At 36.7% G+C, this 27,038-nt stretch overlaps 2 protein-coding genes across 2 annotated transcripts; one reads left to right on the top strand and one right to left on the bottom strand.

Annotated features, from left to right (window-relative positions):
- Nucleotides 1-830: 830 nt before the first annotated feature.
- tmem167a (transmembrane protein 167A) lies at nt 831-4,982 on the bottom strand. Its single transcript, XM_055049042.1, has 4 exons — nt 4,896-4,982; nt 3,691-3,800; nt 2,386-2,420; nt 831-1,640 (listed from the first exon to the last, which is right to left on the bottom strand). The coding sequence occupies exons 1-4, from the start codon at nt 4,896-4,898 to the stop codon at nt 1,570-1,572; spliced, it is 219 nt and encodes a 72-aa protein (XP_054905017.1). The 5' UTR covers nt 4,899-4,982; the 3' UTR covers nt 831-1,569.
- Nucleotides 4,983-5,024: 42 nt separating this feature from the next.
- On the top strand, nt 5,025-27,000 carry LOC129371912 (DNA repair protein XRCC4-like). The gene is made up of 8 exons (XM_055048771.1): nt 5,025-5,073; nt 10,829-10,981; nt 11,732-11,928; nt 19,412-19,578; nt 20,477-20,641; nt 20,866-20,933; nt 23,776-23,896; nt 24,849-27,000. Exons 2-7 carry the CDS (start codon nt 10,849-10,851, stop codon nt 23,862-23,864), a joined length of 819 nt encoding a protein of 272 aa, XP_054904746.1. The 5' UTR covers nt 5,025-5,073; nt 10,829-10,848; the 3' UTR covers nt 23,865-23,896; nt 24,849-27,000.
- Nucleotides 27,001-27,038: the final 38 nt, after the last annotated feature.

Here is a 27,038-nt window from a genome sequence, read left to right as displayed (position 1 = left end):
CCAATGGTTGTGTGGTCTAACAGCTAAATACTGTTAGCAAAACAAACCAATTATGTATTTCTATGCATTTTGTACTTTCAATCACTGTGGGATAATGTTCACTAAAGTATCGTAAGAAACACCTGATGAGAATCAAATCAACAGAAGTGTAAAAAAAAAAATTGTTTTTCTAACAGCTGTATGGCAACCATAAGGGATGCAAAGATCGGTTTGTACTCCTCTCTTCAGTAGTTTCTGACTGTCACTTTGTTTAATCAACGTATACTGTTGCTTTGTAGCTTTCCAATCAGTTTTCAATCCAGTTTGAGATCCATTGGATTAGATAAAGAAGTGTGACATTCACACCATCATTTGCCAGAATAATTAAACTTGTGGTTGAAAATAATTCAGGCAGCATGATCTGATAAGATTGCTTTTCACCACTTTGTTAAAGCAATCGCTTCCTGAAAGCGGCATTTAAAATGCAGTGGTCAGATTGTCTGGGAATTCTGCTCTTATCCTGTCAAACAGATTATTCAAATCAGCAGCAACATGTGATCGCTATTTCCAAAACATTCTGCATAAGCTCCACAGTAACCTACATTTTGTCCACATAATTGTAGTAACTTCAAGGTTTTTTCTGATTTAAATGAAAACCTTACATCTGTTTGCTGATGCCATGAAATGTAGAGTCATGTGCCTCTTGCAGTAATCCTTGGGAATATGAATTCTGACACCACGATTACAGGGAATGTTATTCCATAGTCTACATTTTGAAGGACTATATCTAAACAAGAACACAAATATCTATGTAAGATGGCATATGATGTACTATTCATTTCATAAAGAAACAACATTGAAAGAAAATTTATTGAAAACGCATTTTCGCTTGTCTATAAAGAGAATTGACAACACTCCTTAGTGTGTGACATTACAGTGAATATAACCAAGATAAAAGACAGTACTAATCAAAAATAAGAAATTAAAGAAAACGTTTTTTATAAAATAAATAGCTGCAGTCTGAGTGATTACTTTTTTTTTTTTTAAATACGGGACAAGAAGAAACTTGCAAACTGGTGTTGAATGTGTTCAACTTCTTTAGATACAAAAAGCCAGACAAACCATGAAAAGCTTTTGGAAGTATGGGAATTTATGTGATTTCTTTTTTGTGTAAAATTTAAGCTTGTTGCAATTATAAACAAACACAAATCCCCCAATTTTCTTTGGCGAACTATGTATCAATTTATCCCACAAACAGTTGTTAAGAGAAGCAAAGCCACTCCTGATTCCCACCCCTCGCAAATGCACCTGCATCAGAGTCGCAAACATTTCAGCTGAACACAGACCCAAATCTGGAGCTCTGCAGAGAGGATTAGACAGACCGGGACTATCAGCGCACCCCTGTGCTATCACGCACACATTCTGTGTCTCTGTGGTTACGGCATGTTAAAATTAGGCTTTATCTTTTTGTAATTTTAACACATTATCTAAGTGACAGCCAATGGAAGTCCTTTCTAGGAACATACAGTCCAGGCCTCCTTTCTTGTCCATGTCTTCATTGTTCCATTTGTAATTGTACCGGCCACTGTGCTATTGTAGAAACAGTATACTGAACGCCATGATGACACAGCAGCAGGCCACCCACGGGCTCTTCCGCTCACCTGAAGAAAGGGAACAATGTCAACATTTAAGAGAATTATTTCACAATCCTAATTTCAAGAAATATCAATTGTGGAACTGTAACAATGCATTCCAACAAATTAGAACATTGAAAGGGATTTATTTAAGTAAGTTGACTGTTATAGAGCTTGATTTCCCTCCCCCTCCCCAACTTCAATCATAAACCCAATAAAAAACAAGAAAGATTTAATATAGAAATTTTATGTAATGACCTACACTATTGCAGTGAAGACTGCTTATTTGACATTTATCCAACAGACAGCAGCTGACTCCATCCACATGATTCTGGTTGTTCATAGAATGCTGTATACAGGCATATGAAAGAAAAGTGCTTCCATGTTCTTTGTGTTCCAGTCTGTCCTGAAGTTTTCTTTTTTATTTTAATATGCCATCTTTATTCTTATGTATCTATGTTCTGGATACAAAAATATCCAGAACATAGCCACAGCTTTTATATTTCTTATGTTAGGACATCCCTGATTCAGACACATCAGGAGTAAAGAAAAGAAGACTATGGCCTGGTGGTCCAGGCCATAGTCAGATGAAAGCAAGCTACCGGAGTCTGAAGACTAGAAGACTTCTTGTTTTTCTTTACTGATAAGCTTTGTACAAATGCTGATTTCACTATACTGCAGGATTTGAAGCAACCTGATGACCAAAATAAATCAACTATGATAATATTCTAACTTAATGAGAGGCATGTGTACCAGACTTTAACATGCTTACCTATTCTGGCACATTTCCAGAAAATTCCTAGGAGTCTATAACACAAAATAAAAGACAACATTTTAAAAATAGTCATTAACTTTTTTCGAAATGTAGTATTTTATAAAGTCCAGTTTTCTAATAAAAAACCCCCAAAAAAGCAGTTGTAATACTTAGTATGATAAAACCAACTGTAATGGTGTCAGTGATGTGTAAATGTGAAATATGTAGTCATCTTAACTTTTTTCATTTTGGCTTCATCTTTCTTTAATAAATATTGAGAGCAGAAGTTGTTATAATCTTTGTCATCCACGCAATTAAATAGAAATCATCTTAGAACCTGCCTAAGACCGGCTCATTTTTAAATTAAACTACTTTAATTCATAAAGGTTGTAGATTTGCTGTAGCATCTGATAATTTGATTCCACATTTTAACAGGACTGCACTCCATAAAATAAAATAAAACAAACAAAAGAACAAACAAAAACAGGAAAGCTGTCCCGATCCAAAAATTATAGCCTTCGTAGCAAAGTGTGGTGGATATTGGTGTCTTCCAAAATTTATTGACTAATAAATAAATATCTAGTGCATACTCAGAACAGCACATTTACTTACCTTCTAAAACAAATATTTTACTATTAACACAAAGACTATTGCCATATGATCATATTCAAAGGTTTATAGCATCTCCATTAATCAAGAGAAGCACAAAAAAAACATTATTCCATCATTCCTTTGACACAAGAAATTACAAATCCCTCCATCTGCCACCCTTCCTGTTATGCATTTGTCCAGAGAAATGCCTCTCCCTTAATCAGTGCTGTGTGAGTCAGTGAATGAGTCCAGCTTTGGTCACATATGGACTGTGCCGGGTTTATTAGACAAGTGAATCATAGAGTTTGCACATAAAACAAAAATGAGCTTCTAATTATTAAAATGTGTTCTTATGCTTCCAGACCTCAGAGACAGAGAGGCTTTCTAGTAAATGTAAACAACTTTCAGTGGCCACAGTGCATGACAAAAAAAATGATCACGTGAGTAAGAATTAATTAGAAGTTTAAAACCAATCACATTATAGTGAATAAGCACGTGGTTAGATGAGCAATAATTGATCTCGATCATATAAAGATATAAAAACAAAGCAGGATAGACCCAAGCTAATGGCAACTTTTCCTGTTAGTTTGTTGATTATGCAACTTGATATTAGTGTATTGATACCCAGCTGAAAAACAGAAACTGTATTTTTTGTCTCTTTTCTTTTACAACCAGAGAATCTGAAACACGTCAGATGATTATTATTATTTTTAAAAATCTATCGGATCATACCCAGTTTTATTCTTGTCCAACAGGCTGGGAGCGAGCGCTCTGATGTAGGCACAGGTACAGATGAGCAGGAGAATCACGGTTAGCAGTGACTGGAAGTTGAAAATGGCTGACTGTAAAATAAAAAAACAACAACAAATACATATTTGACACAAAGTTCTGCTCAGGACAGCTGCGGTTACTGTATGCAAGATATTCCTTGTTCGTTATTTATGAATGTATGCTGATATCACAAGCTCAAAATGCTGCAACAGAAATTATGTTTTACAAATCTAATCACCTTTAATACATGTGTCACTAACAGGAGATCTGTTGCTTGTACTCCAACTCATGATTTTGTTCCTGGCCTCATCACAAGTAGTTTTTTAATGTGCTGCTATGGGTTGGAGTTTTAGGAAAGACGCTGAGAAAACCATTATTATTTTTATTCCTGTTTGGGAAATCATCTATGCTAAATACTGACCTCTCTCACAAAAAAAAAAAAAAAAAAAAAAGTCTATTAGTTAATGATTTTATGTATTCATATGCTCATATTCATATGTATTCATACAAACAAAAAAAAACCAAAAAAAAAAAACACGAGCAAAAAACAACAATTCAACCATTTTTATGAGTGGATGCTTAGTTTATGACAGCTACAGCCTTATTACAACCCTACTTTATATACTTTTAAATAAGCTAACTTTTAATATAAAAATCAAATGGAAGTTTGTAAAAGAAGGCTGTTAGAAAGATTAACATGCCTCACTGCTTACCCAGTCATAACAAATGTCTCTAGTTAACCTGTAGTTACATAAGTGTGTTCGGTCTTTATTCATGCTCATAATAAAGTGCCACGCTGCAGACCCAGCTGCAGTCAGAGAAGCTCCGCTATAAGTGCTCCAGCTACGTGGCACACCTTAAAAAACATTACGGTTTGCATCGTTTGCAGCAGCGTTCGGGTCTTTAAACTGTGACACAAAAGCTATCTCATATGATAACACGGCTACATTCGCAATGTATCCATTTTCGAAAACACCACAGCGGAGTTTGCTACATTTTTTAGCCGATTTTAGCAACTCAGTTTGTTGGGTTAGCATAAAGTGCATGCCTGCCACCAGCGAGCCACGCAGCTTCCAACTGACGGACACTGAAAGCAGATTTGAATTTCAAAATGTACATTTGCGCTATAAAATAAGATGTGGCTAATGAAGTGAAAACAATCTTACCATTTTGATAGCAATCAAAGCCACATCAAACTTCCTGCCTTTTGGAATTTACGTAGTATCACTAGTGAGGACGTCTCTTACGTCAACACGTATCCAACTGCGTAACGCCTTACGCTGTTTGCTGATTGGCTAAGAGCAAACGGCTGAACGACTTGAAGGGAGAAGCCGAGCTGTCAATGTAAGTGTGCAATGATTAGCCAGTCTTTTTTCTTTCCCCAAACTTCAGCATTAGGACGTCGCAGTAATCAACCTGTACCCGTAGGTTTTAAAACAGTAGGTATTAAAACTTACGGGTTTTGATTTAGAAGAGAACATTATCTTGAAAGCATATAAACAAGCATAGTATGCATTGTGCAGCAGTCAACTATGCACGCTGTTATTGCTTTTCCTGCACTATAAAATGCTACAAAAGTCTTGTGGTGAACTGATAAATCCTTATCCTTTACTACAGCAACAGTAGAACCAGGAAGGTGTTACTACATTATATGAGTTTTTGTTATTCTTGTAAAGAAAAATATGATCTTAAAATCATATTGTGTTATGAAAAGCCAAAGAAGCTGCAGTGTTTTACTTTTGCTAAAACTTTTTCGTTTCTGTTTTAATTTCAAAAGTGTCTGTCAAAGAAATCAGAAATCCAAATTTTCTTTTTTATTTTTTTCTTTACAAGAATATGACAGAAGTATAGTACCATGCTAAAAAATGTGTGCCCAGGGGCGCCTCCAGGAATATTGGGCCCAATGACATAAAATGAAATTTGCCCCTACTCCCCCACGCAGCTGCTGTTACAATTTCTTGAGTCTATCTGACCCATCAAAAGTGTCACAATTGTAAATGCTTACATTTTTCTATTACCCTGTAAAATTGGATGTAAAGCATCCGTGCTGTAATTTTTAGAAAATATTTCCACAAAATATAAATTGGATTTTGGCTGTGCCATTCTATCATTCAAATATGTTTCAATTCAAATAGTATTGTAGTTTTGGACATTTTTTCTGTCTTGATTTTATTCTAAGTTTACCCTATCCATAGTCCGATCATCTTTGAGTATCTTCCCTATTGCTATAGAACAACAAATTCAGTGCAATTCAATTGAGTTCAACAATATTTTTTTAATCCTAAAGGAATATTAAATGTCATAATGACTTAGTTTATAATAAGGACATCAGATATATAACAATTTGATGTTTGTGGGCAGGAAGGATGTTCTGTAGCAGTAGGGGTTCTAAATAATGCTCAGGTTGAAGACATCCTATTATTGCATTAGAGAATGCAGGGTTACCTGCATGTTCTTTATATAACAAAAAAAAATCCACCTTTACACAATCAAAATTAATTATACATTCATATTGAAATACATTACACAGCAAAATATATTGTAGTTTGTAGTTTAATATGACAAATTGGGAAATAGTTCTAGGGATGTAAATACAACTGTATTGAGTTTGTTAGGTCATCTATGTTTCCATTTAACATTTTGTGAACCATTTTGGTAGCTTATTTAATCCTGCTTAGCTCAGAGAAAAGTAGATTTTTAAAAGCGTATTTGTGAGTTCGCTGGAATAAAATTTTGTTCAATCTTTTTGTTAAACATTTTGAATACTTAACAGTTACAATTCTTATTCATTTAATCCTGTTATTTCCAATACAGTCCAATATCTACCAGATTCAGATTAATTTTTTGCAGTTTAATATCCAAATAAAACTTAAATTAACCATAATATTTTGCACTTTAAAAATTTTCTATGCTATTGTCTCATGATGACGTAAAGATAGGTTTTTGTGGTTCACTTTTCATTTAACATTTTCGCAATGAAGTCTCCTCCCTCGAACAAACCACATGCCATCTTGATTGCATTTAGACCATGTTTTGTAAATCCCAATTGACATTTCCTTCCCAGACACTCCTCGAGTGCGCTTCGCGCGCAAGGAAATCTGTCACCCTGTAAACCACACATAAATAATGTTTTAGATATTTCACTGGTGGGATTCAAGCCTAAACAGGCCCACATTCTTCATGATGCGATTCGGTTTTATAATTTACAGTATGCTGACTGCTTTAGGTCCTCGCGCTGTTGTCAAATCAAGGTCCAACGTAGTATCAGTTTGTGCAGAGCATGCTAGGTTTGATAACACATAGCGAACACCCTGGGCCTGATGGTAATTTGCAGTGTGAAGCTAACTTGGAACCATGTGTCTAAACAGTCCAGGCTGAGATTGCTTCTATCGGGATGGCAAAAGCAGGAAACATTTCTGAGTTCAAAGTAATGGTTGAGAGGAAAATCGGTCTAAATGGCTGAGTTTTGATAGCTTGATGCCAAAGAAAGCTGGTAGTTTATTTAATTGTGAAGTAAATTCTGTTATTTTTTTTATTTTTTTTGATAAGTTACTAGTTTTGTTGTTGATCAAAATGACCTGCTACTAGGGTTACACCGATTGCAGTTTTTGGACCAACAATCAATTTTTAAAAAGCCTTGATCAAAAACACCAGTCAGAATATCAAGATTCATTAAGTATCACTCTTGTTAATGCAGACAAAACTCTAATTTGTCTACATGTCTGCTGCTACATCTGCTGTCTCACATGAGCAAGACACCAAAATACCTGAACTCTTTCGCTTTAGGCAGAGACTGATCCCAGATATGGAGAGAGCAGTTCTTTTTTGTCTGGTTTAAAAAAAAGGGCAAAAAACAGTTATGCTTCAGATTTCTTGATTTAGTTGCATATTAAAATCAAATGATTTCATATATATCATATATAAGCTCAAATCATGTAATTGATTAGTGCTTATGCAACCTATTGACTGTAGATCACCATCAAATTACAGATATTAAAAAATTCATAAAGTTTTCAAGAATTTCAACAGTGTAAGCAAAGGTATAGGAAAGACTAAGATAAAAGCTACGTGTCGTGTTCTTCTTCTTTTGTTGATGATTTATTTAATGCAAGGTTTTTATCAGAAGGTCTGGTATCTGAAGAGATGCCGACAGTAAGACTGAAGAATTGGCTTTGATGGTTTTGCACAACTATCCATCGCTGACAGACAGACTGACAGACAGTGCTGATTATTTTAATGGAACTGTCCTTCTGTCATTAGCACACGGTCATCGCTCCCTCACAACAGATGTTACAGTAACTAATGAGTAGCTGGGCTTGCTTTATGAGGTTAAAGTTGATGCCTTTAGCAACGGCATTCGTTGCCCCTTCTTGAAGCACAAAGGGTCATCCTTAATCTGTTCCATGTTACATTTTTACATGTACTCAGGTTTTGGTGTTTTGGCGTGTGTGTGTGTGTGTGTGTGTGTGTGTGTGTGTGTGTGTGTGTGTGTGTGTGTGTGTGTGTGTGTGTGTGTGTGTGTGTGTGTGTGTGTGTGTGTGTGTGTAGAAGAAAGATAGGTACTTTCACATTGTTATCTTTTCAGATTGCATCACTTTGAATGACATTGATGTTGAAACTGGAGCTTTTGCTTGTTTTTTTCTGGGCTTGTTTTTTTTTTTTTTTCGGTCAGCATGTATTGACTTAGGGATGATTTGAGAAACAAAGTCACTCAGCTGAGGTGTTAACTTTGCCTCTGATATCCTCTGATTTCAATCAAATCAATAAAGGCTTAAATTCTTACTGCCACCTTTTTGGTGATATCACAGCACAACTGTGTGGAAATAGGTGGATGTTTGCAACGTAATACTTTGTGTTTTTACATTATAATCTATATCATTTCTCTGTATTGACTTTGTGGACACATCTTTGATTAAATTGTGTGTATGAAGCATGACTAACAATAGCTTGCAGTAACTACTTAACAGTGAAAAGTTCATCATGTCATTGCATAGTTCAACATGGCCAGTCATTGCCTTTTAGCCCCCAAATTGTTAAGCGTTCTTAACTGCTAATTTAGACGGCTTTTTCCTTCCTTCTCCACACTCTTTGCCCTGTGTTTAAGAAGGGAAGTTCTCTAAATCACTACTTGTGAAATTTATAAATACATGTTTAGGATTGACTATTCACGAAGAAGTAAACGTTTCTCAAAAGGCTTGAATAGAGCACAACATGTACATCTTGGCAACTAGATAGGCTTTTTAGGCACAGACTCAGATTATATTGTAACCCTATGAACAGTTTAGGTCTTAGCTGTAGAAAGACAGCTGTTTCTAGCTGGAGCCCTCATTTTAACTGCAGCCGTGAGTCAGGCAGAAAAGACATTAGCCAGAGGGTTATGTGGCTCAGACTGTTTATCACTGTGGCACAGGCAAATAACAATTCAGTTTCACAGCAGGAAACTCTTTAACATGAGTGGGTCTCACCGGTTTGAATTTCCTTGTAATAGTTTGACATAACTTTGGATGAATAAAGAACAAAAAGTTTTTTTTTTTGTTTTTTGTTTTTTACAAAATTACAAAACAAACAAAATTATAAATAAACTTTCCAAAACCAAAATATAATAACTTTTTATGATCTTTAAATTTAATGTTTTTAATGAGAATTTTTAGATCAGGAAGCTTACAATAGCTGATCATACTCTTTAAGTTGACATGTCCACATGTTTTTAGGAGTCCATAAGATGCCGCTTAGATGACTGGCGATGAAATGTTAGAAGTGTTTGCATATATGATAAATTAATACTCTGAATGCACTCAAGTAGCTACTTGAGATTTAATAGTCTTGTATTTTCCTTTTAACAGCATGTGATTATCTTGCTGTTAATAAGCAACACGTTCCCACAAAAAAGAAAGAAAGAAAAAATCTGCCAAAACCTGTTAATATCCATGTGGGCCTACTGACTCAGGAATACCCCCACCGACTCAGAAATACCCCCACCGAAGACACGCACAAGGAGCCTTTCTCACCAAAGCCAAGAAGTAAAACAATGAAGTACATTGATGCATCTGGCAGATTGATAACTCTACAATGTTCTTAGTTTTTTTTTTGTGTTTTTTTTTTTCAAATTAGGTTCTCTGACCTCATTTAAAAAGCCAATAAAGTAAGCTGACCACATAAAAGGGAGCTGTTGTTTTATACATTTAGAATAATACAATTTTACTTAGAAACATGCCTTCATGCTTCCACCAAAACTAAGTTTATGCTGAAATTAACATTCTCTGCCTCCCCGCTTGCATTTCTCAGACTGAAATTTCTATTTCCGTTTGGTTAGGCATTTCTGATATTTCTGGTCAAGCCTGGAACAAACGCTCGACCACCAGGCTCTCCCCCACAATGTTTCCTCCCACCCCCGACAGTCCAGGCTCTTGGGGGATCCCCTGGCCTGCTTAGTCTGGGAAAGGTTTCGTCTGTTATTGTGATCTGCAATTCATCAAGGTCATTGAACCACTGAAGTCTGAGGGCATAGTTCTCAACCGGAAAAAAAAAAAGGTTGATTGCTCTCTTTAGATTGTGGTCAGCCTCTGCCTTAGGTGGAAGATATAAAATATGCTGGTGTCTTTTTCACTGGTGATGGTAGAATGAAGTGCCGCTGAATGGATGATGACTTTGAATTCCAGAACATGGATGCAGCTCTGGTCTGTTGTAGTGAAAAAGGAACTAAGACAGAAAGCAAAACTTTAAATTCTAAATCATCACTGAAGGAGCAAGACTCCAGACACAAGTAGAGAAATGAGGATGAAGAACTCAACCATCTGGGAAGAACCTCAAGTATAGCCTCTTCTCTACATCATCAGAAGGAGCTGGTCTAAGTAGTTCTGGCATCTGATGCCCTTTGGGGACATTCACTGAACGGAAGCCCTGAGGAAGACCAAGTACCTCCTGGAGGCAATTTGAATTTTGTTGTAGCCTGGGAACACCTTTGTATTCCCCAGAAGGAGCTGGAGCGTTTCTGGGGTGGAATACCAGAATTTTCTGATCTCTAATAAGTAAAAGACAAAAGATGAATATATGGAGTTTTGTTTAGAATTTGTGAATACTTGTTTTTGATATTCTGCAGGTATTAAGGTTATATGAGACATGAGTGGCACGGTTCAGCAGATTACTCTGAATCCAGGCGTCCCCTACTTCCTAAGAGTTGACTGGGCTGTGGACCTGGGTGCTGGATTCACATTAGCTCTTACTGACGGAAGCTCAGCGTGGATCGGAGAAGGTAAGGCCTTTATATTTGAAAACTGTATCCAGATTATTAACAAAAAGATACTCCAACGAGTTAGTGGTAAAAAATGTCTTTGTCAGCAGGTGTACCATTCACCAGGCTCTCCAGAGCACCTGGTTGACCCCATTTCATAATGTCATGACTGTTCTGATTGCTTAACCTGAGGGACAGTGGCGACCTTGTTTCATTATTCTTCTTTACTGCTATACTGTGCAGCTTACAGGTGTAGAAAGTATATTAAACTCTACAAGGGTTGTCTTTGTCAATACAAGCCAATGCTAATGTGACTGTGTGTACATATGCGACGACGTATCTGTGTGTATGTGTGGGTCTGGTTACGTGTGTATGAGACTAGGTGTTCTCTTAAAGCACACCTGGAACATAACTACTCCATAGTTATTTTTTTCTGTCCATCTGCAGAGCTGACAGGTAGAGATGGAATTGCGACAGCTATGTGTGGGATCCTGGGTTGTCAGTGTTTCTGTTTGATGTGTTAATTGGAACCTTCGAGCCAGCATTAGCAGCTGTGCAACAACTGATGACATTCCCCCTGGTTTCTCTGCAAGCTTCCTTTAAAACCTGCTTTCACAAGCACTCTTGTTACTGCTTAATTAATGTTTATAGTTTTTCTTTCAATCTTCTGTGAACTCCCAGTTCCATGCATTTATGAAATAATGTCATAATAAAAGTAAAAAAAAAAGCCTTCCAAGAGTGTAATTGTTTGACTGGTGATTGTTTTGTCAGTTTCAGAGGATGAGGTGACAAGAGAAGCAAATGAGATGGGAGTCATCAGGGAGAAATATGTTGAAGATCTTCTTCAAGCTCTAACAAAAGGTGAAGAAAGAGTGGGAGGAAAACGAAATGGCAAAGAGGAGTATTCTTTTTGCCTCTCTTCAGATCACAAACTTCTTTCATATCAGAAGATCTGCAACGGCATTTTGGTGAGAATGTCTTTCAGTGTATGTTTGTTTCCAAAACATTCTACCAGAATTCATTAGCATTGTCTTTATTTGCAATGATGATTAATTAACATAATTAACTGTGACAAAAAAATGGCAAGAAATAAAATATCTTTATATACTTTTAGACTCTTTACAAGACATTTTACCTGAAACAATAGTTGAATTCAGCTCAACCTTTATTAATGCAGCATAGACTATGTACATTCTGCAAACAAATGTTTGCAGAATTTTTTTTTTTGTTTGTTTTGACCGACCTAACAATATAGATCAGACAAATCATTAAAAGGTGACATACTTGCACATTTGTGTTGGAGGAGACACTGTTAGTGTGAGCAAAGTGTCCTTCTTTGCTCACTTTGAACAGCTTCAGAGTCTGTGCTCACAGAGAAACATACTGCATAAACACTTACCTCCATAAGGACAACATGGTCCATTACTTCCCCTGCCATGGATCAGCTCTTTGCAAAATAAGCATGACGACTTGCAGTGCAAACATAGTCTTACTCATTATGTTAACTGAAAAATTTCACTTCCCTCCGCACTTAATGACTCCCTTGGTTAAAATCAAAATAAATACTTCAACTTGTTTTATGTTGACAGACTATAAGCTTAGTTTATATATAAAGAATAACATCTAATTTTTAATTTCAGAACATTTATTTATTATTAAAAAACAACATGCATTAACTGACAGGTCACTCATCTGGTTTATATGCTGAAAAGCTCCACTGCTGCCTGATTTGCTGGTACTGGTTTTGAGTGCTTTCAATTACTGGTGAAGATGTGTCAGTGCTTTTGAATGCAATGACATTATGTCCTGTTGTCACCGTTCCCTGAGGATAAATGCCTCAAACAACAAAAATAGAAAGGAAGCTTTTTATTCTTTTACGGTGGGGACTGTTTTAAAGATAAGGTTTATTGCCTCCCAACATTATAGTGGAGTTAAAAAGGTTTTGCTGCCCACAGGAAACTGAAAAAAAAGTCACAAACTGTACTTTACAAATAACATCTGTCTTGCCATCAATAGAAACATAATGACATAGCTACCATTAAGAAAAAGTTGTCACGTAAAATATTTCCAACAGTCATTGTTAAATCCAGAAAATGTTCAAAAGCATAAGCTAATCCCTTTTCTAAGGCTCTGGAGAATTACTCACTGCAAGTGACACGTTTGATAAAGAACAGCTCTGGATTCTCCCTGTTGATTTTCATGTCATTCTTCTAACCTAGGGCTGCTTTTGCCCTTAGGGAGCAGGTCAGTAATGGTCTATGGGCACTGCTCAAAAGAAAATGATCACAGAAAGAGGGCCAGAAGGTTAGGAACACAGTACAGACCATAAAACCTTGATTTATGAACAGAGCTGTCCTGTCTTACACATTGGTTGATTAGTGACCTTTTCTTCCTTGGTTAATGTGACTGAGCGGCCTGTGAGCAGATTTTTCTCATATGACCATGTCCTCATGATGAGCAATAGTGAAGAAAATCTAAATGATCTGAATTATTCTGGATGATACGATGACTGAAATCTTAATATTAAATAAGGTGACGCTGCAGCAATTGCATGTCTTGGACCCACAGACTTTAGCTGTGCGGGCAGCACTGTAACAGAAACATGTTGATGTCTGCTTCAAATAAAGATTTTTAAACCATCTCAGACACAATTCCACATTACAAAATCTTCTATACTTGAAGATTGTATTCATTCCAAAGTTGTATATAGAATTTGATGGTTCATATTAAATTAAAGCTGACTTGACCTGATTAATCAAATAAATGAGACTGAAATATACTCAGCCTTCCTGGGGTCTAGTATTTTTTTATTTTTATGACAGGGAATAATAACGAAATTAAAATTAGTCATGATCTAAGGCCTTAACCTAGACAATTGCTCAGCTGTTTTAGTGCAGTGACAGAAAAGAAAATCAAGGAATCAAAAGTGTGACTAAGTCAAATACACATCTCAACCACAACATTAATTGGTACAGTCGGTGACATTGCTCTCTTTCTTGAATTTCAGTGTTTTATTAGCAAATACCTTTACTCAGGTATTCAACTTGATGTGTCAGACTTGTGATACAGCAAAACATGTCATCAGCTTGCCCCTTCGCTTGCAGGCCATCCTCAGGCAGAACAATGATATGTGAAACTGCTTGGAATAGTTTGGAATAGTTCAGATAATACAACAAAGGTTTAAATCTGCAGCTGGTCTCCAAACTCATCAGATACAAATCTAATGTGGTCTGATAACATCTGTGGTAAGCAAACCCCAATCCAAAAGACCCCACCCTCCAATCCACAGGGCTCAAACAATCTGTTGCTAACGCCCCATCCCCCTGAACCTCTGGGGAATCTGCAGATCTTTTTTGTGCATCTCTGAATGGGCCTATTGATGAAGCTAAAAGTGCAACTAACCTGCTATTCATAATGGACTAAGTACTTAGTGTATGTCAACTAAACTAGATGAAATAAGATGTTTATTTTTCAGCTGTTACCATTACTGTTACAGCCTCTGGACACAAATGGAAATAAGTCATGAGCATAAAGAGATAACTTTATTTCTTGCCTGGCTGCTGGAAGGCCTTGGGATTCCTCTAGAGGAACTCATGTATTTTTAGAAAATATAAATCCAATATTTAATCAGTTACCCACTGATTAAATATAACAGATAAATAAAATATTAAATACAAATTAGCAGCTTACTTTCAGCCTGAAGAAAGCCCAGCAGAAATGATTATTTATTTTTTTAGGTATTATAGTTAGCTGCAGTTAGTCATTGTGGCACCTGGGTCTCTTTTTCCAATGGAACGTCACCAGAGTGGATAGGGTCTTGTGTTAGTGAATCAACTTAACCTTGGATTCCTTTAATACTTTCAGCCAAAACCAATTTTATTGGGAATAATTTTTTTATTTTAATGAACTCTCATCTAAGCAGAAGCAAAAACAAAACAAAAAAACATCTTTGAATTCAGACACCTCATTAAAGGAAGTATTTTTTGCCCTACTACCTGCTCTTGAGAAAGACCTGTGGTAGCTTGTTTTGCTGTTTCTGTGAAAGTTTGTATTATCAGGACTGGACTGATTGTCGCCCCTCACTTCCTTCACTTTATCTGGAGTCATGCCCACTCACAGATCGGGACAGAGAAGACAAGCTGATTTCAACTTCTTTGGCCACATTTTCCATATCAAGTAGCCGTGCCAAACCTTGAAAACTGTCTTATCGTCATGAGAAGCTCCTGGTCACCCACTCATTTCCCTGTTTGGTAGACACAATAGCTATTTAAATACTGAAATTATATATAAGTGATATGTTTGACAATGTACTTTCTCAAACTCTGCCAATGTTTATGCTCTGAAATAGCTCAGCATAGTTTTAAAAACAAAAAAATCATAAAATGCATTTAGGTTCAGCCCTGATGATCTGATAGATTCATCCATTTTTGCAAATTTTTGGGGGGTATGTCTCTCCTCGCTTTGCAAATATAGCCTCTGAATTTATTGCCTCTTCTTTGGAAAAAAAGCTCAAGCTCACACAGATTTATTGGAAAACATGTAATAATAGTTTTAACCACATATTTTTAATCTCAGTTGGATTTATGTCTGTATTTGTGCAATTATAACACACAAAAAAGCTTTAATTTCAAGCATAAAATTATAATTTTTGTTTTATGTTTAGGGTTACTGTGCTGCTGAAAGATGAATCTCCCCTGTAGCCTTTTTGTGTGTACCAGTTCTCTTTCTGTATTGCTCTACATTTGGCTCTGAACATCTAACATTAACCTTGAACAGTTTTTGTGTCCTTGCTAGACATCCAACCCACAACATGCTGCAGCCACCAACATATTTCACTGTAAGATATGTCTAGGGCAATGTGCAGTGTTAGTTTCAAGTTCTGTAAATGACTGTAGCTCAGATATTGTAGAAGTTTCAAGCAGTCTCTATGTAAACATTTAGGCCAACTTTTTTTGGTTAACGCATTAAAAATATTCAATATAATCAGTGGTCTATGCTGTTATTTGAAAGCCAAACTGTTTAAAGGGAGATTATGGAGTGATACCACAAAAATCCTCTTGATTAAAGGAAGACATAATCCCAAAACGGTAACACTAGATGCTGGTTTAAGTTTTAAGCAGTATTGATGGGTATGATAACAAACCCCTTGTTTGTTATCACGGCATGTTGCGGTGTCATTTTCACCAGAACAGTTGTGCTGCACACCCATGTCAGCATCTGACCCTATGGTCTGACTGAGACAGACATACACAAACAAATTTCCAGACCACACACTCTGAACCACACTGTAGATTTGAGAAACCAGAAGTTTTGATTTTAACACATTGTCCTAAATTATGTTATTATAGTTTTTTTCTTAAAGAAAGATATATTGTGTCTACTTAAAAGAAAATAGAGGGATCTCAGAAACAAGGTGTGAAAAGAATTTAAGTTTTTCACTTAGTGATAATGCTACTATTAATTTCTTATATCTTCGTGTGAAAGCTTAGAACACTGTGCTTTTTGTGAGATTTTTATAAACTTTTTGGAGGTAGAAATACTTACTGTGGACAAAATCTTTGCTTTGTTGTTGTTTCAGTTGAGAAAAAGAATGTGGCAGTAGGTTTTCCATCACAGACAAAGAGTCTGACCTCCCACATCTTGGCAGAAGTTGGCAACAAGATGACCTTTAACTTTGTGTGTCAGGAGAAACAAATTGAGACAGGAAAAGTTGATAGAATATTTCACTCCACTCCTTACTTTTGAAGGAGCCAAAGTAAAATATACATTTACCTTGGCTTCTTTAAACTGCATTAATTACAATGTTTCAGTAAATGGCAAGCAAGCTGTTGGAATAGATTTGAGTATTTATAGATTGTTTAGAATATGTCTTGCATTTTCCGTGCTATAAAGGAAAACCCTTGGTGATGTTAAATGCTTGTGTTTACAGCTGTAGATCTTCTTAGAAAACCCAGGACGGAGAAGCATGCAACCATTGGCATTTAAAAGTCAGCAGGAGCAGAATAAATAAACAACAGCTGAAGTTAGTCTAATGCTCATTCAGTAAATAGAGTCTGACCTAGCGGAGGTTTAGATGTCTGTTTCTGGTGCCTTCAACTGGTTGATTGAAGATTTATGTGCCTAAACTCTGTCAGTATGCAGAGGAAAGATTGACAAAGTTCCAGGTGTTAGTTTGGATTAAAAGTTGCACTGCAAATGATGGGTAGCATTGACTCTGTTCTTGAAATATTTGTGTACTCGGCATGTCAGAGTTCACTTCTTTTCTAACATTAATGTGTGGTTGATTTATTGTCATATGACCTTTCTTAGGTGGAGAGCATTGGAGAGATTTAGATGTAGATAGCAAGAAGTATAAGATGGGGTTGGAGAGAAGATGGATTGGAGGTTAGAGGAAGATCAAAGCTTCCACTAACCTTCTCAAATTGGTAGCCTCCTAGCTTTTGCAAACAGATGGTAAAATGTATCCTCTCCCAGCCTTGGAATTGGAATTAAACATAATCAGGTGACCAGTACTGAAACTTGATATAACAACCTTTGTTCGTTCTTAGTGGGTGTCTCTGCCAGACTTGCCAAACTAAACAATCTTGCCACCCATCTACCGGATCACAGCTACATCAACATGCTGATGACTCATTAAGCTTCAAGTCACACTAAGTCCTTCCATGAGAAAACACTGCTCTGGCCATCTGAGACAGCATAATGTTACTGAACATGCCTTAGGTCTTAGGATCATCCTCCATAAATTCTGGGTGGTCTTCTTCTTGTGCTCATCCTATCAAGTTCGTCAAGTCACAAGTTGCAGGGAGTGGTCAATGCATAATCATAGTGGCCCAAGTTAAATCTTCTTTCTCAAAAATGGCAATTTTTGCAGGTAAGCAAAGAATAAGAACTGGAATATATATATATAAAAAAAACAACAGAAACTCCTATTAGTTTTTAGAAAACTTTTGATTTTAACTTTTCTTCCAGACTGTTGCACATTTGAGAAATCAGCAATAGGCATTGGAAAACAACAGACTATTCTCTGTGTACTCCAGCATTTTCCCACAGTTTAAAACATAGCTATTATCTGCTCCTCTAAGCTGCTCTTAGATGAGTGTCCGTCCATATGCATGAAGTCTCTGTGATAGACTAAGTCTATCATTGTCTAATGATCACTGAAGAAGGTCCCCAGCATACTGGGATTGTTCAAGTGGCTATAGGGAATGAATGGATAATTGATTATTTGGACTACTTGTTCAGAGTCAGAAAAAAAGATTACTTGAAGCAAACTTTTAAGCTGAAATGTACTAGAATGCAAGATAATATGCACAAAAATAAGAAAATCTCAGGACAGGGTGAACTCAGTTGTTAAATGACACATTCAAGTTAATCAAAAGAGGGTAAAACAGCCGTGTGATTTGCAAGAAATGCATCAATCCAGGTGAAAAATGACAGCTATTTTGAAGATGGCGGCTTTATTACAGTGTTTCTTCAACTTCTGTACAGTTAAAGATTTAGCACTTTATTGCCTTCTGGTTTTTCACTGTACCATGTTATGTGTAAGCATGCGTGTGTGTGTACATATATGCGTATATGCGTGCGTCTATGTGAGTGAGTGAAAATGCTGCTATGACCAGGGAGCCAACCAAATATGAAAAGCTGCTTTCAATGATAAAATTGGCATTCTACATCAAATTGGTGGAAAACTCGAAATCTTTTTGTGTGCAGCATTTGCTTCTAAGTTCTTTCTCGGTGAGTTCATGCCAAAACGAAAACCAAATGTGGATTATTTTTTTGCATCAGAAGGATGTGTTTAATTCTAAAGAGCTACCGAAAAAAAAAAAAGAACGGTGCAATGTCTCACTTGCATAGTTTTATCGGCGAATAAATAAGTCATCCGGCTTTTTTCCCCAGACATAACAAAACACCTCATTCTCAAACAGTCTCCCACTTCAGAGAAAATTTTATGCAATGTTTGTTGCACCACCAGAACTTCTCATGATGACAGAAAGGTGCAAATGCTTACTCATTTTTCACTGGTAGCTGGTAGATTTTTGGAAGCTAGATGAGGCCAGTTAGCAATTTTATGCGTCACTGTCAAGACTGCAGTGCCAAGTGGACTTTCTTCAGGATTTTTTGCAGCTTCACTACAAGAATCCACTTGTGTTTCAGTGTCAATGCGGTTATTTAGACCTACATCCATCTTGAGTTGTCAGTTGGCCTTGCTCAAAAGGATGGACGTGTTAGGCAGTAAGTCTGTCAATGCAAAGGAAGAGGGCTTGGTAATTAAGGTCATGCTTTACTGCTGGGCCATTTGGCCACCCATAAATAATAAAGCCAGAGAACATGCAGAAAAATCTTCATTTTCTGCTATTGTAGTACTAAAATACAAAAAGAGCCTGATGCAATTGTTCTTCATTTTTGCCGCCTTTTAATGCTCTTCTTTCTTTGTTTTTTTGGGGTGTTTAGATACACTTGGGCTCTGTAGAGCTTCAGCCAGCACCAGACTCTGTGGAGCTCATCCGGGAGATGATCGGGAAGTCTCTGCAGCACAGAGCAGATCTGGAGACAGAAAATTCAAAGTTGTTAGAGGAGAACTGTACACTGAGACAGGATCACCAGCGTATACTGAAAGAGTAAGAAGTTCAAAGAAAAAAGTCTCGAAAAACAATGAAAAATTGGTCTGTTGTTAAGTATATTTTCTGCTGACTTTTTTAAAAACTATGTTAGCATTTATTCATATCCATTGGAATTTATAGTGTATGATTAACAAAAAGAAAACAAATCTTTTCACACATCTTTAATATCACACGTCTGATTTTACACGGTTATTGATTAAACAAAGATAAAGTCAAAATTGAAAATCCAAGCTTGAAAAACCAAATTCTCCCTGTGAGCAATACTCTAAAAACAAAAAAGTATGTAAATATTATTCATTATTTTTTATCATTACTTTTAATATAAAATGTCACAAAGTATGGCAGTAAACTTTTAAGCCCATAGATTGGAAGAATTTTGCTGGAATATTCAGTCCTGGAAGATTGGCAACTGTTAGACATGTAAAAGTTTCTGTATTTCCTTGAATTCATGCTTTTTCCACCAATACTGTATGAAAATTGTTGTGGAATTTTGTATATTTGTGGTTACATTCATATTGTAACAGAATCCTCTGAAGACTCGTTTTTTTTTTTTTTTTTTTTTTTTCTATGCACAATCCTAAAGTTTGAAAAGTGCTTCGCACCATGTGTTGGTTTTTCTAACATTTGGTTAATGCTTTGAGCTCTGTAACGCGTAACAGAGAAGCTTCACACCTTGTTTCCACACATTGTGAAAAATACAGAATTTATATATATTTTTTTCTGTTTGTGCACGGCACAAACGTAGTGACCGATTTCAGATCAGTTACGGTATTCTGTAAACTTGGGGTCCCTGCCAGCACCATCCCAACCGTCAAATAAGAAGGCACGTTAAAACACATTTTAGTGGTTTGTGTGTTCACTTTCACATGGAGATACTGTATGTTTGTCCCAACAGGCTGGAGCAGCAGGTTAAGCATAAGGAGACGTTAGAAAAGGAAATGTACTCGCGTTTTGTCATGGTGTTAAATGAGAAGAAAGCGAAGATCAGAGGATTGCAAGCGACCGTCCAACAGCTCAGCCACACTGATGACCAGCAAAAAGAGGATGAAAGAAGACACAGGTTTATGTGACTACTTTGAAAAAGTTGATATTTTTCTGATAACAGTGAACCCATAAATTTGACATCCTTCTACATTTTCCCAATGTCTTATTTTGCTGTATGTTTCTATTGTAGTATTTGGGCATACTAACAGGCGAGGCTTATTTTAATTAAGATGTATCCACTCATTCTTTTTCTTTTTAACCTTGTACATTAAACTAATCTCTTTTCTAAATTGCACTCAGTGAAGGTGAGGCCTCTCAGAGTGAAGACGGTGGACATCCCTCTCAGGAGTCAACTATCCTCATAAAAGGTCTGTAGGTTTTTGAAAAACAATGCATTAAAGTTATCAATTTTTTAAAATAAATATAAATGACAGACTGACAATATTGGGGTTAATTTTTAGTGAGCCCACATTACTGTTTTACCTTTGAATAAACTATAGTGCAGCCAAATATCTTCAGGAGTTACATAGTGAACACAGTATAATTTAAGCATGTGTCCAACTATTCATTGAAAGCTTTGGATGTTTCTTGAAGAGCATTAGTGAAAGAAAAAATCTACTACAAAGATCAAGGAGCACAGAAGATAGGTCATGAATAAAGATTAAAAGTTTAAAGAAGGTTCAGGCTATAAAACATAATTTCAAGGTTTTGAACATTTGTTCAGTCAGTCCACTGAAAATAGAAATTGTATGATTCAACTGGCTCTAGATAACTCAGAAGGAGCTGAAGACAAAACATCTTAGTCATATACTCTAAAAATAATTTCTTTATGAAAGAAAGAGGTGCAATTCTAGAAAAATGAGTGGCAGAATTTTTATGGTATTCTTAAAAGCTGCAAAACATTCAAGATTGTAATTGTGGCTCACCTTCAGTCAGATTAATGATGGTAAATGTACAGCCAAACTTGTCACGATCAAAACATAATTAAGTGTGTGATTAGAGCTGAGATCTCAGTGTAACTATTAATCTGTCCTTAGGCCTAAAATGTATCTTTCTGAAGATTCTCCATCCAATCTGACTAACCTTGTGCTGCTTTCCAAAAAAGCAAGCAAACATCTCCATCTGACTGAGTAAAGCTCAAAGACACATACACCAAAATATTTTTGACTATGGTGGCAGCAAAACCTAGTTCTGCTAGGCTTTTACTCATTAACTGAATAACTCACTTTTCTGAGATGTCTATAAATACTGAAAACATGTCTTTTCATTACACCTCATAATTTAGAGCTGCTTTGTGTTTTTCTAATAAACCAAATCACTTCACAATACACTTATGTTTGTTGCAATGTGACAAAATAGAGAGCAAATACTTATGCAAGGTACCAGGAAAGGACGGAGCGAACAACGATTCTGAACTTGTCAAGCTTACTCCTATTACCAATATCCTCTCTCATGTGATATAGTAATGACGACAGCTCTTAGTGAAACTCTTAAAATTTAGCTCTCCTTCTACAGATTTTACTATCCAATAAACTGCGCAGTTAAAGGTAATTTAATATTCAAGCAGCAGAGACTTTGAGCAGAAACTTGAAAGCAGAGAACATACCCCCAGGTAGCTTAGTTCTGGGAAATACTTGTGAGTAAATCTGCCCTGATTGCTTCAACACGGCCAGCCGTGAGGTGGTCTGCCACTTTCTGCATCATGCAGGGTAGCCATGTGACATCATAACCCCACCACCCGCCTTCCTGCTGCGGTTCTACGGCCTGCTGTACTGTGATTCCACTTTCTCTATGGGTGCGTTCGTAATATGAGCCAAACTCTGACTACTCAAAGAGAAATTAACACATGTTGTGACTTCAACAAACTGTGTTCTTTGGTTCTCCACTTTCTCTGTCACAGAAACACACACACGCATACACACTCACGTCCTCCTCTCAGGCATTTATTCACACACTTGGTTGTTCAGAGCCCTGGAGGAGTATAAAGTCACAATTTGCTAGATTTGCAGCTTGTCAGCAAGACCTCTGAACACTTGTCTTTCTTTATTTCTCACAATATTGTCCGACTTACAAATAAAGAAAAGATCAAAGGGATTTTAAAATCTTCCCCACCAAGCCATTGATTCATAATCTACACAAAGATGTGAAAAGTACAAAATTTATCTAACTTCCAAAAGAAAAAATTATCAAACGAATTTTAAAATCTTCCCATTGATTCATAGCAAAAATCACAAACATGTGAAAAGTAAAATAATCACCACAAAGTTATTTAATTGAATTTATTTGGACCATGTGAATCCCCGTCCATTTAGCTGTCACCAAGCTTCACTTGGATCAGACACACAACAGCAGGGCAGCCTGATGTTTTAGTGGCCTCTGATTCTCCCCCCTCCCCTTCTGACATGTTGGCCCCTGTTGACCTCTAGGCCCCAGGCTGTGTTTTCATGCTGTGCAGAGCTGGGGGTGGCTTTCTTTGACTCACTCCCTCCAGGTTTAGCTTCTGATACTGACAACACAGGAAGCATCACTCATATGAGGGGACTCAGCGATAACAGAGATAGAGAGAGAATGGAGAGGAAGGTGAGATGCAGTCTGACTGACGGGCCGAGCTTCTTAGGAGGAGAATCATAAAGAAAAACTATTTTTTATTGATTTAAGTGTAATGATGGCAGCTATGGTAGGTTTTTCTTATCTCTAAATCAGGACAGAACAAGTGTTTTTTTCCCCCCCTCTAAAACAGGTTCTCAATCTGGCAATCTCTGAATGTGAACAGGCTAGTGGCAGTGTTACAGGGCAAACAGGTGTGTTTGCCTCTTCATATGTAATCTATTGCAACCGGACTGTTGAGGAATATTAGATTTCTATTAATGATAAAGGTTGTGAAGTTGTCTCAGGTTGACAAGGGTTAACAAGATAACTGTCCTGAACCAGCTACAAATGTGCCATAAGAATCCCCAATTAGAAATAATTTTAAACCTCAGGTAATACTTTTGCTTTACACATCACTTATTTATATTTTTAAGATGGTTTCTGAATCCCACTGAAAATGTCTATTACATAAAATCTTCATAAAAGACATAAAATATTTTAGTAACAAATGCATCTTAAACTTTTCGAAGGCCCTGGATTTTTAAAATGTTAAGTTCTTTACTACTGTAGTTGGGAATTCAATGTTATCTGTGAGTACATATGAGCTCTTTCTGTATCCAGGTTGCAGTTTAGTGTCACAAGGCATCCCTATCCATCAACATTTTTCTGATGATGAAGAGAGTGAGACAGAAGAGACAGTTGCTTCATAAACAGGCTCCTCTGAAGAGTGATAACATTCATGGTGAGTTTTATTTGCAGTGCTTACAATTTAATTGGCTCAGTTACTTTTCTTGGCGATCAACATACAATGATGGCATGAAAATGTAGAGATGTTTTATTGCAGATGCTCCAGCTGAAATTGTCTACAACTCAAGGAATCTTTTAATTTCTGATCATTTGAAAGTAAAAACACTCAGTTTCATTGAAAAAGTAACACAGACCTTTTACGTGTAGTCATAGGTAATAACAAAAATTTCAGTGGAAGATATGCAGTCCTTTATTAAAGTATAGTTTTTACATTAATCTTGTTTATTGAGCTGAAATAAAAGAAAGCCAATTTTTTTCTTTTAACACTAACTAAAACTAATCTATAATTAGTTTGTAAACTGTAACTGTTAAATTAATCGATAATGTTTTGTTGGCAAAATAGTCTCCATACATCTCAATATTTCTAGATACACTTTCTCCAACTCTAGCAAGCTCGTAACTTTTATCCTTCACTGCATCTGCCTGTGGCTGGCCATTAAATGAGTCAGACATTAGCAGCAGTGTGTGTGGTGTGGCCCCGTTCAGCTGAGCAGTGTGAAAGCAATAAGTTTTGCACACCATGCAAAGGCTTTCAGCTTTTTGCTCCACCAAATTTTATTTATGGCATTTTTCTTCCTATTTAAATGGATAACAAGGGTTTTCATGACAAAATGTATGATAGACCACTATAATTTATCTTAATTACACATCAAATTTACAGCACAGTACACAACCTAAAACAGTGTGAGCCAAGGCTAGAGATTCCCAGAGTTCCTCCCTTCTTCTGTGTCAGACTTTTTACTCACAAATGTCAAAGTAGCTTAGCTAGAACATATCTAGTTTCTTTAAACTGGCAATTTCCTGCATTCTTAAAACTCTGGTTGCCTTTTGTGATCAATAAATCAAATTAAATATTTAATGTTACCATCTTCTCTCTAACCCTCCAGAATCAATGGGAACACAGATTCTTCACATAATCTGCAGTGTCTTTGGGAACTGTTTGCATTACTGCAAATAAAATGGGAATGGCAGGTAATCCAGAAACAAATGATGCATGTGGTTTTTCATGATTTGGATTTACTTCCTGCCTGGCACTAAAATATTGCTGCCACTCAGGCTCTGTGCTGTTTAGGAATGAAGAATCAAGTTCAGAAAACTAACAAACAAAGGCTTCTTTGGTTGTGTTTTTTATTTTTTGTCCTGATTTTCTTTATGTATTCAAATAAGAATAAATGCTGTGTGTTGCATTTAAACACTGTAAACTAACACTTTGTTGAAGGTAATTTAAACTTAATCTTTTTTTCTTGTTGAGACATGCCCTTTTATTTTCTGGAAATTTATGACCAAAGCAACCTGGTTGTCTCCATGGAGTGATTGATGTTGTTTCCTATTGTCTTAAAACACCTTGCATCTTTACTTCGGGGCCAATGCACCAGCCTTCAGGTTCTTTATCTCACCATTCTGCCTTTGGCTTTTAGATCCTCTTGCAGTCTTTTGTCATTTTGATGATACCTTTTTGTCTGCGTAAATCCACGGGTGGCCGCCTGGTTAATCCTCCTGCAACACGTTCTTGCGGGTGCTGTAATCCCCACAAAAATGTTCCACTTTCTCCTCTGCACTCCGCATGAATTAGGTATTTTACAAAGGAAAGTAGAGAGCTGTGTCAGAGGTTAATTTACAGATGAGTGCAGTACAAGATGACGATACAAAGTGGGGACAACGTGGAGGCCACTCTGAATATTTCGGTGGTTTTATTCTAAATTTTACTTTATAGTTTGATTTCACATAACTTTTGTTTGTGTCAGCTTGTGCGCCATTGTGAAATCGACGAGAAGAAACATGCTTGAATTGTTGGAGGAGCTGGTGTGGCAGGTCGCTGTACTATCTGGACATGTAGGTGTAGTAAAAAAGGAGACATCCCTTATACAATTCTTCTAATGTCTTAGAACAAAAAACCTATGAGGTCTTTGCCAAGTTCTGCAATTGTTTAATTATTACCTCAGAGGTAGAAAAACACAAAAGTCTCTAAACTGTTTCAAAAAGATCGACAGGCTGTTTGGCAAAAACTGAGTACAGTCTTAGAGCTTTCATATGATTTGAAAGGTAAAGGAGCCACAAGGAGCCTCTTATCAAATGTATTTGATTTATTAATCATCAACAAGTGTGGGCACCTCTGAAAACAGAAGTTTGTATAGTCAGCAGCATACAGCTGAGTGCAAAAGTTAGAAAAATGTTTATCTTTTGAACAAGATTGTTGTTACAATGTTCTATATTGCAAGTCATGTAAAATACCTTAGGATTGTGGTATTCAGTGGTTATGTACAGATATCTCCTCAGTAAGTTTGGCATTTAAAAACAACTTTTAAACCCCGATGGCGCCTTTCCAAGGGCAATTTATATCCTTCAACTGAACACGTGCTCATGCAGCTGGAGGGGTTAATGATGTTCGAGAAAAAGCAACGGTGGCTGAGGCAGCCTTAAATTAAGCATCCAGTCTCTTACTTATCATCGTCATTCACTTATCGAGTGCACCTGTAGAATTCCCATCATCCAGAGAAATGACAGGAGCCTTCCTGTTTTTCCTGCCACAGAGTTGCAATGAGACAGGCCCGTCTTTGTCTCATGCTGGGCTGCTCAGGACTCGCCGCTCTCCACCTTGAAGTGTAATGTCTGAAACAACTTGGCCTCATAAAAACAGTTCTTGAAAACTGAAAATGACAGCTCACTCACTAAGGTCTATCAACAGGATCACAAAATGCAAGAAATACAAGTCGTTCCTTTACAGAGTTCATAATAGGCCATTTATCACAGTTATTGGTTTATATCAGAGTTAAACATTTCCCCCTTTAATTTTTGTTGGACTGGATGCGTCTACCTCTGTAATCTCCAGTTGGTTTCCTATACAGTGGTCTATCCTTCGAACCTTATTGTCTGAATCAGATTCTGTGTATTAACATATTTCTTAGCGCATAAGACAGACACTGGTGCATATGAAATATGACCATTTTGTGTGCACCAAAATGCTCATATTGCTGCGGCTGCTGTCTTTTGCTTTACGCTATGCCATGATGTAGCATATGAGTACTACTCAACCCTATGCTACCTTGAGTTGATGGTGGCTACAGGGGACAGCATCT

The sequence above is a fragment of the Poeciliopsis prolifica genome, unplaced genomic scaffold (assembly GCF_027474105.1).
Source record: "Poeciliopsis prolifica strain line A6 unplaced genomic scaffold, Auburn_PproV2 SCAFFOLD028, whole genome shotgun sequence".
Lineage (NCBI taxonomy): Eukaryota > Metazoa > Chordata > Actinopteri > Cyprinodontiformes > Poeciliidae > Poeciliopsis > Poeciliopsis prolifica.
The sequence above is the reverse complement of the archived record's forward strand: the minus strand, read 5'-3'. Positions and strand labels throughout refer to the sequence as shown.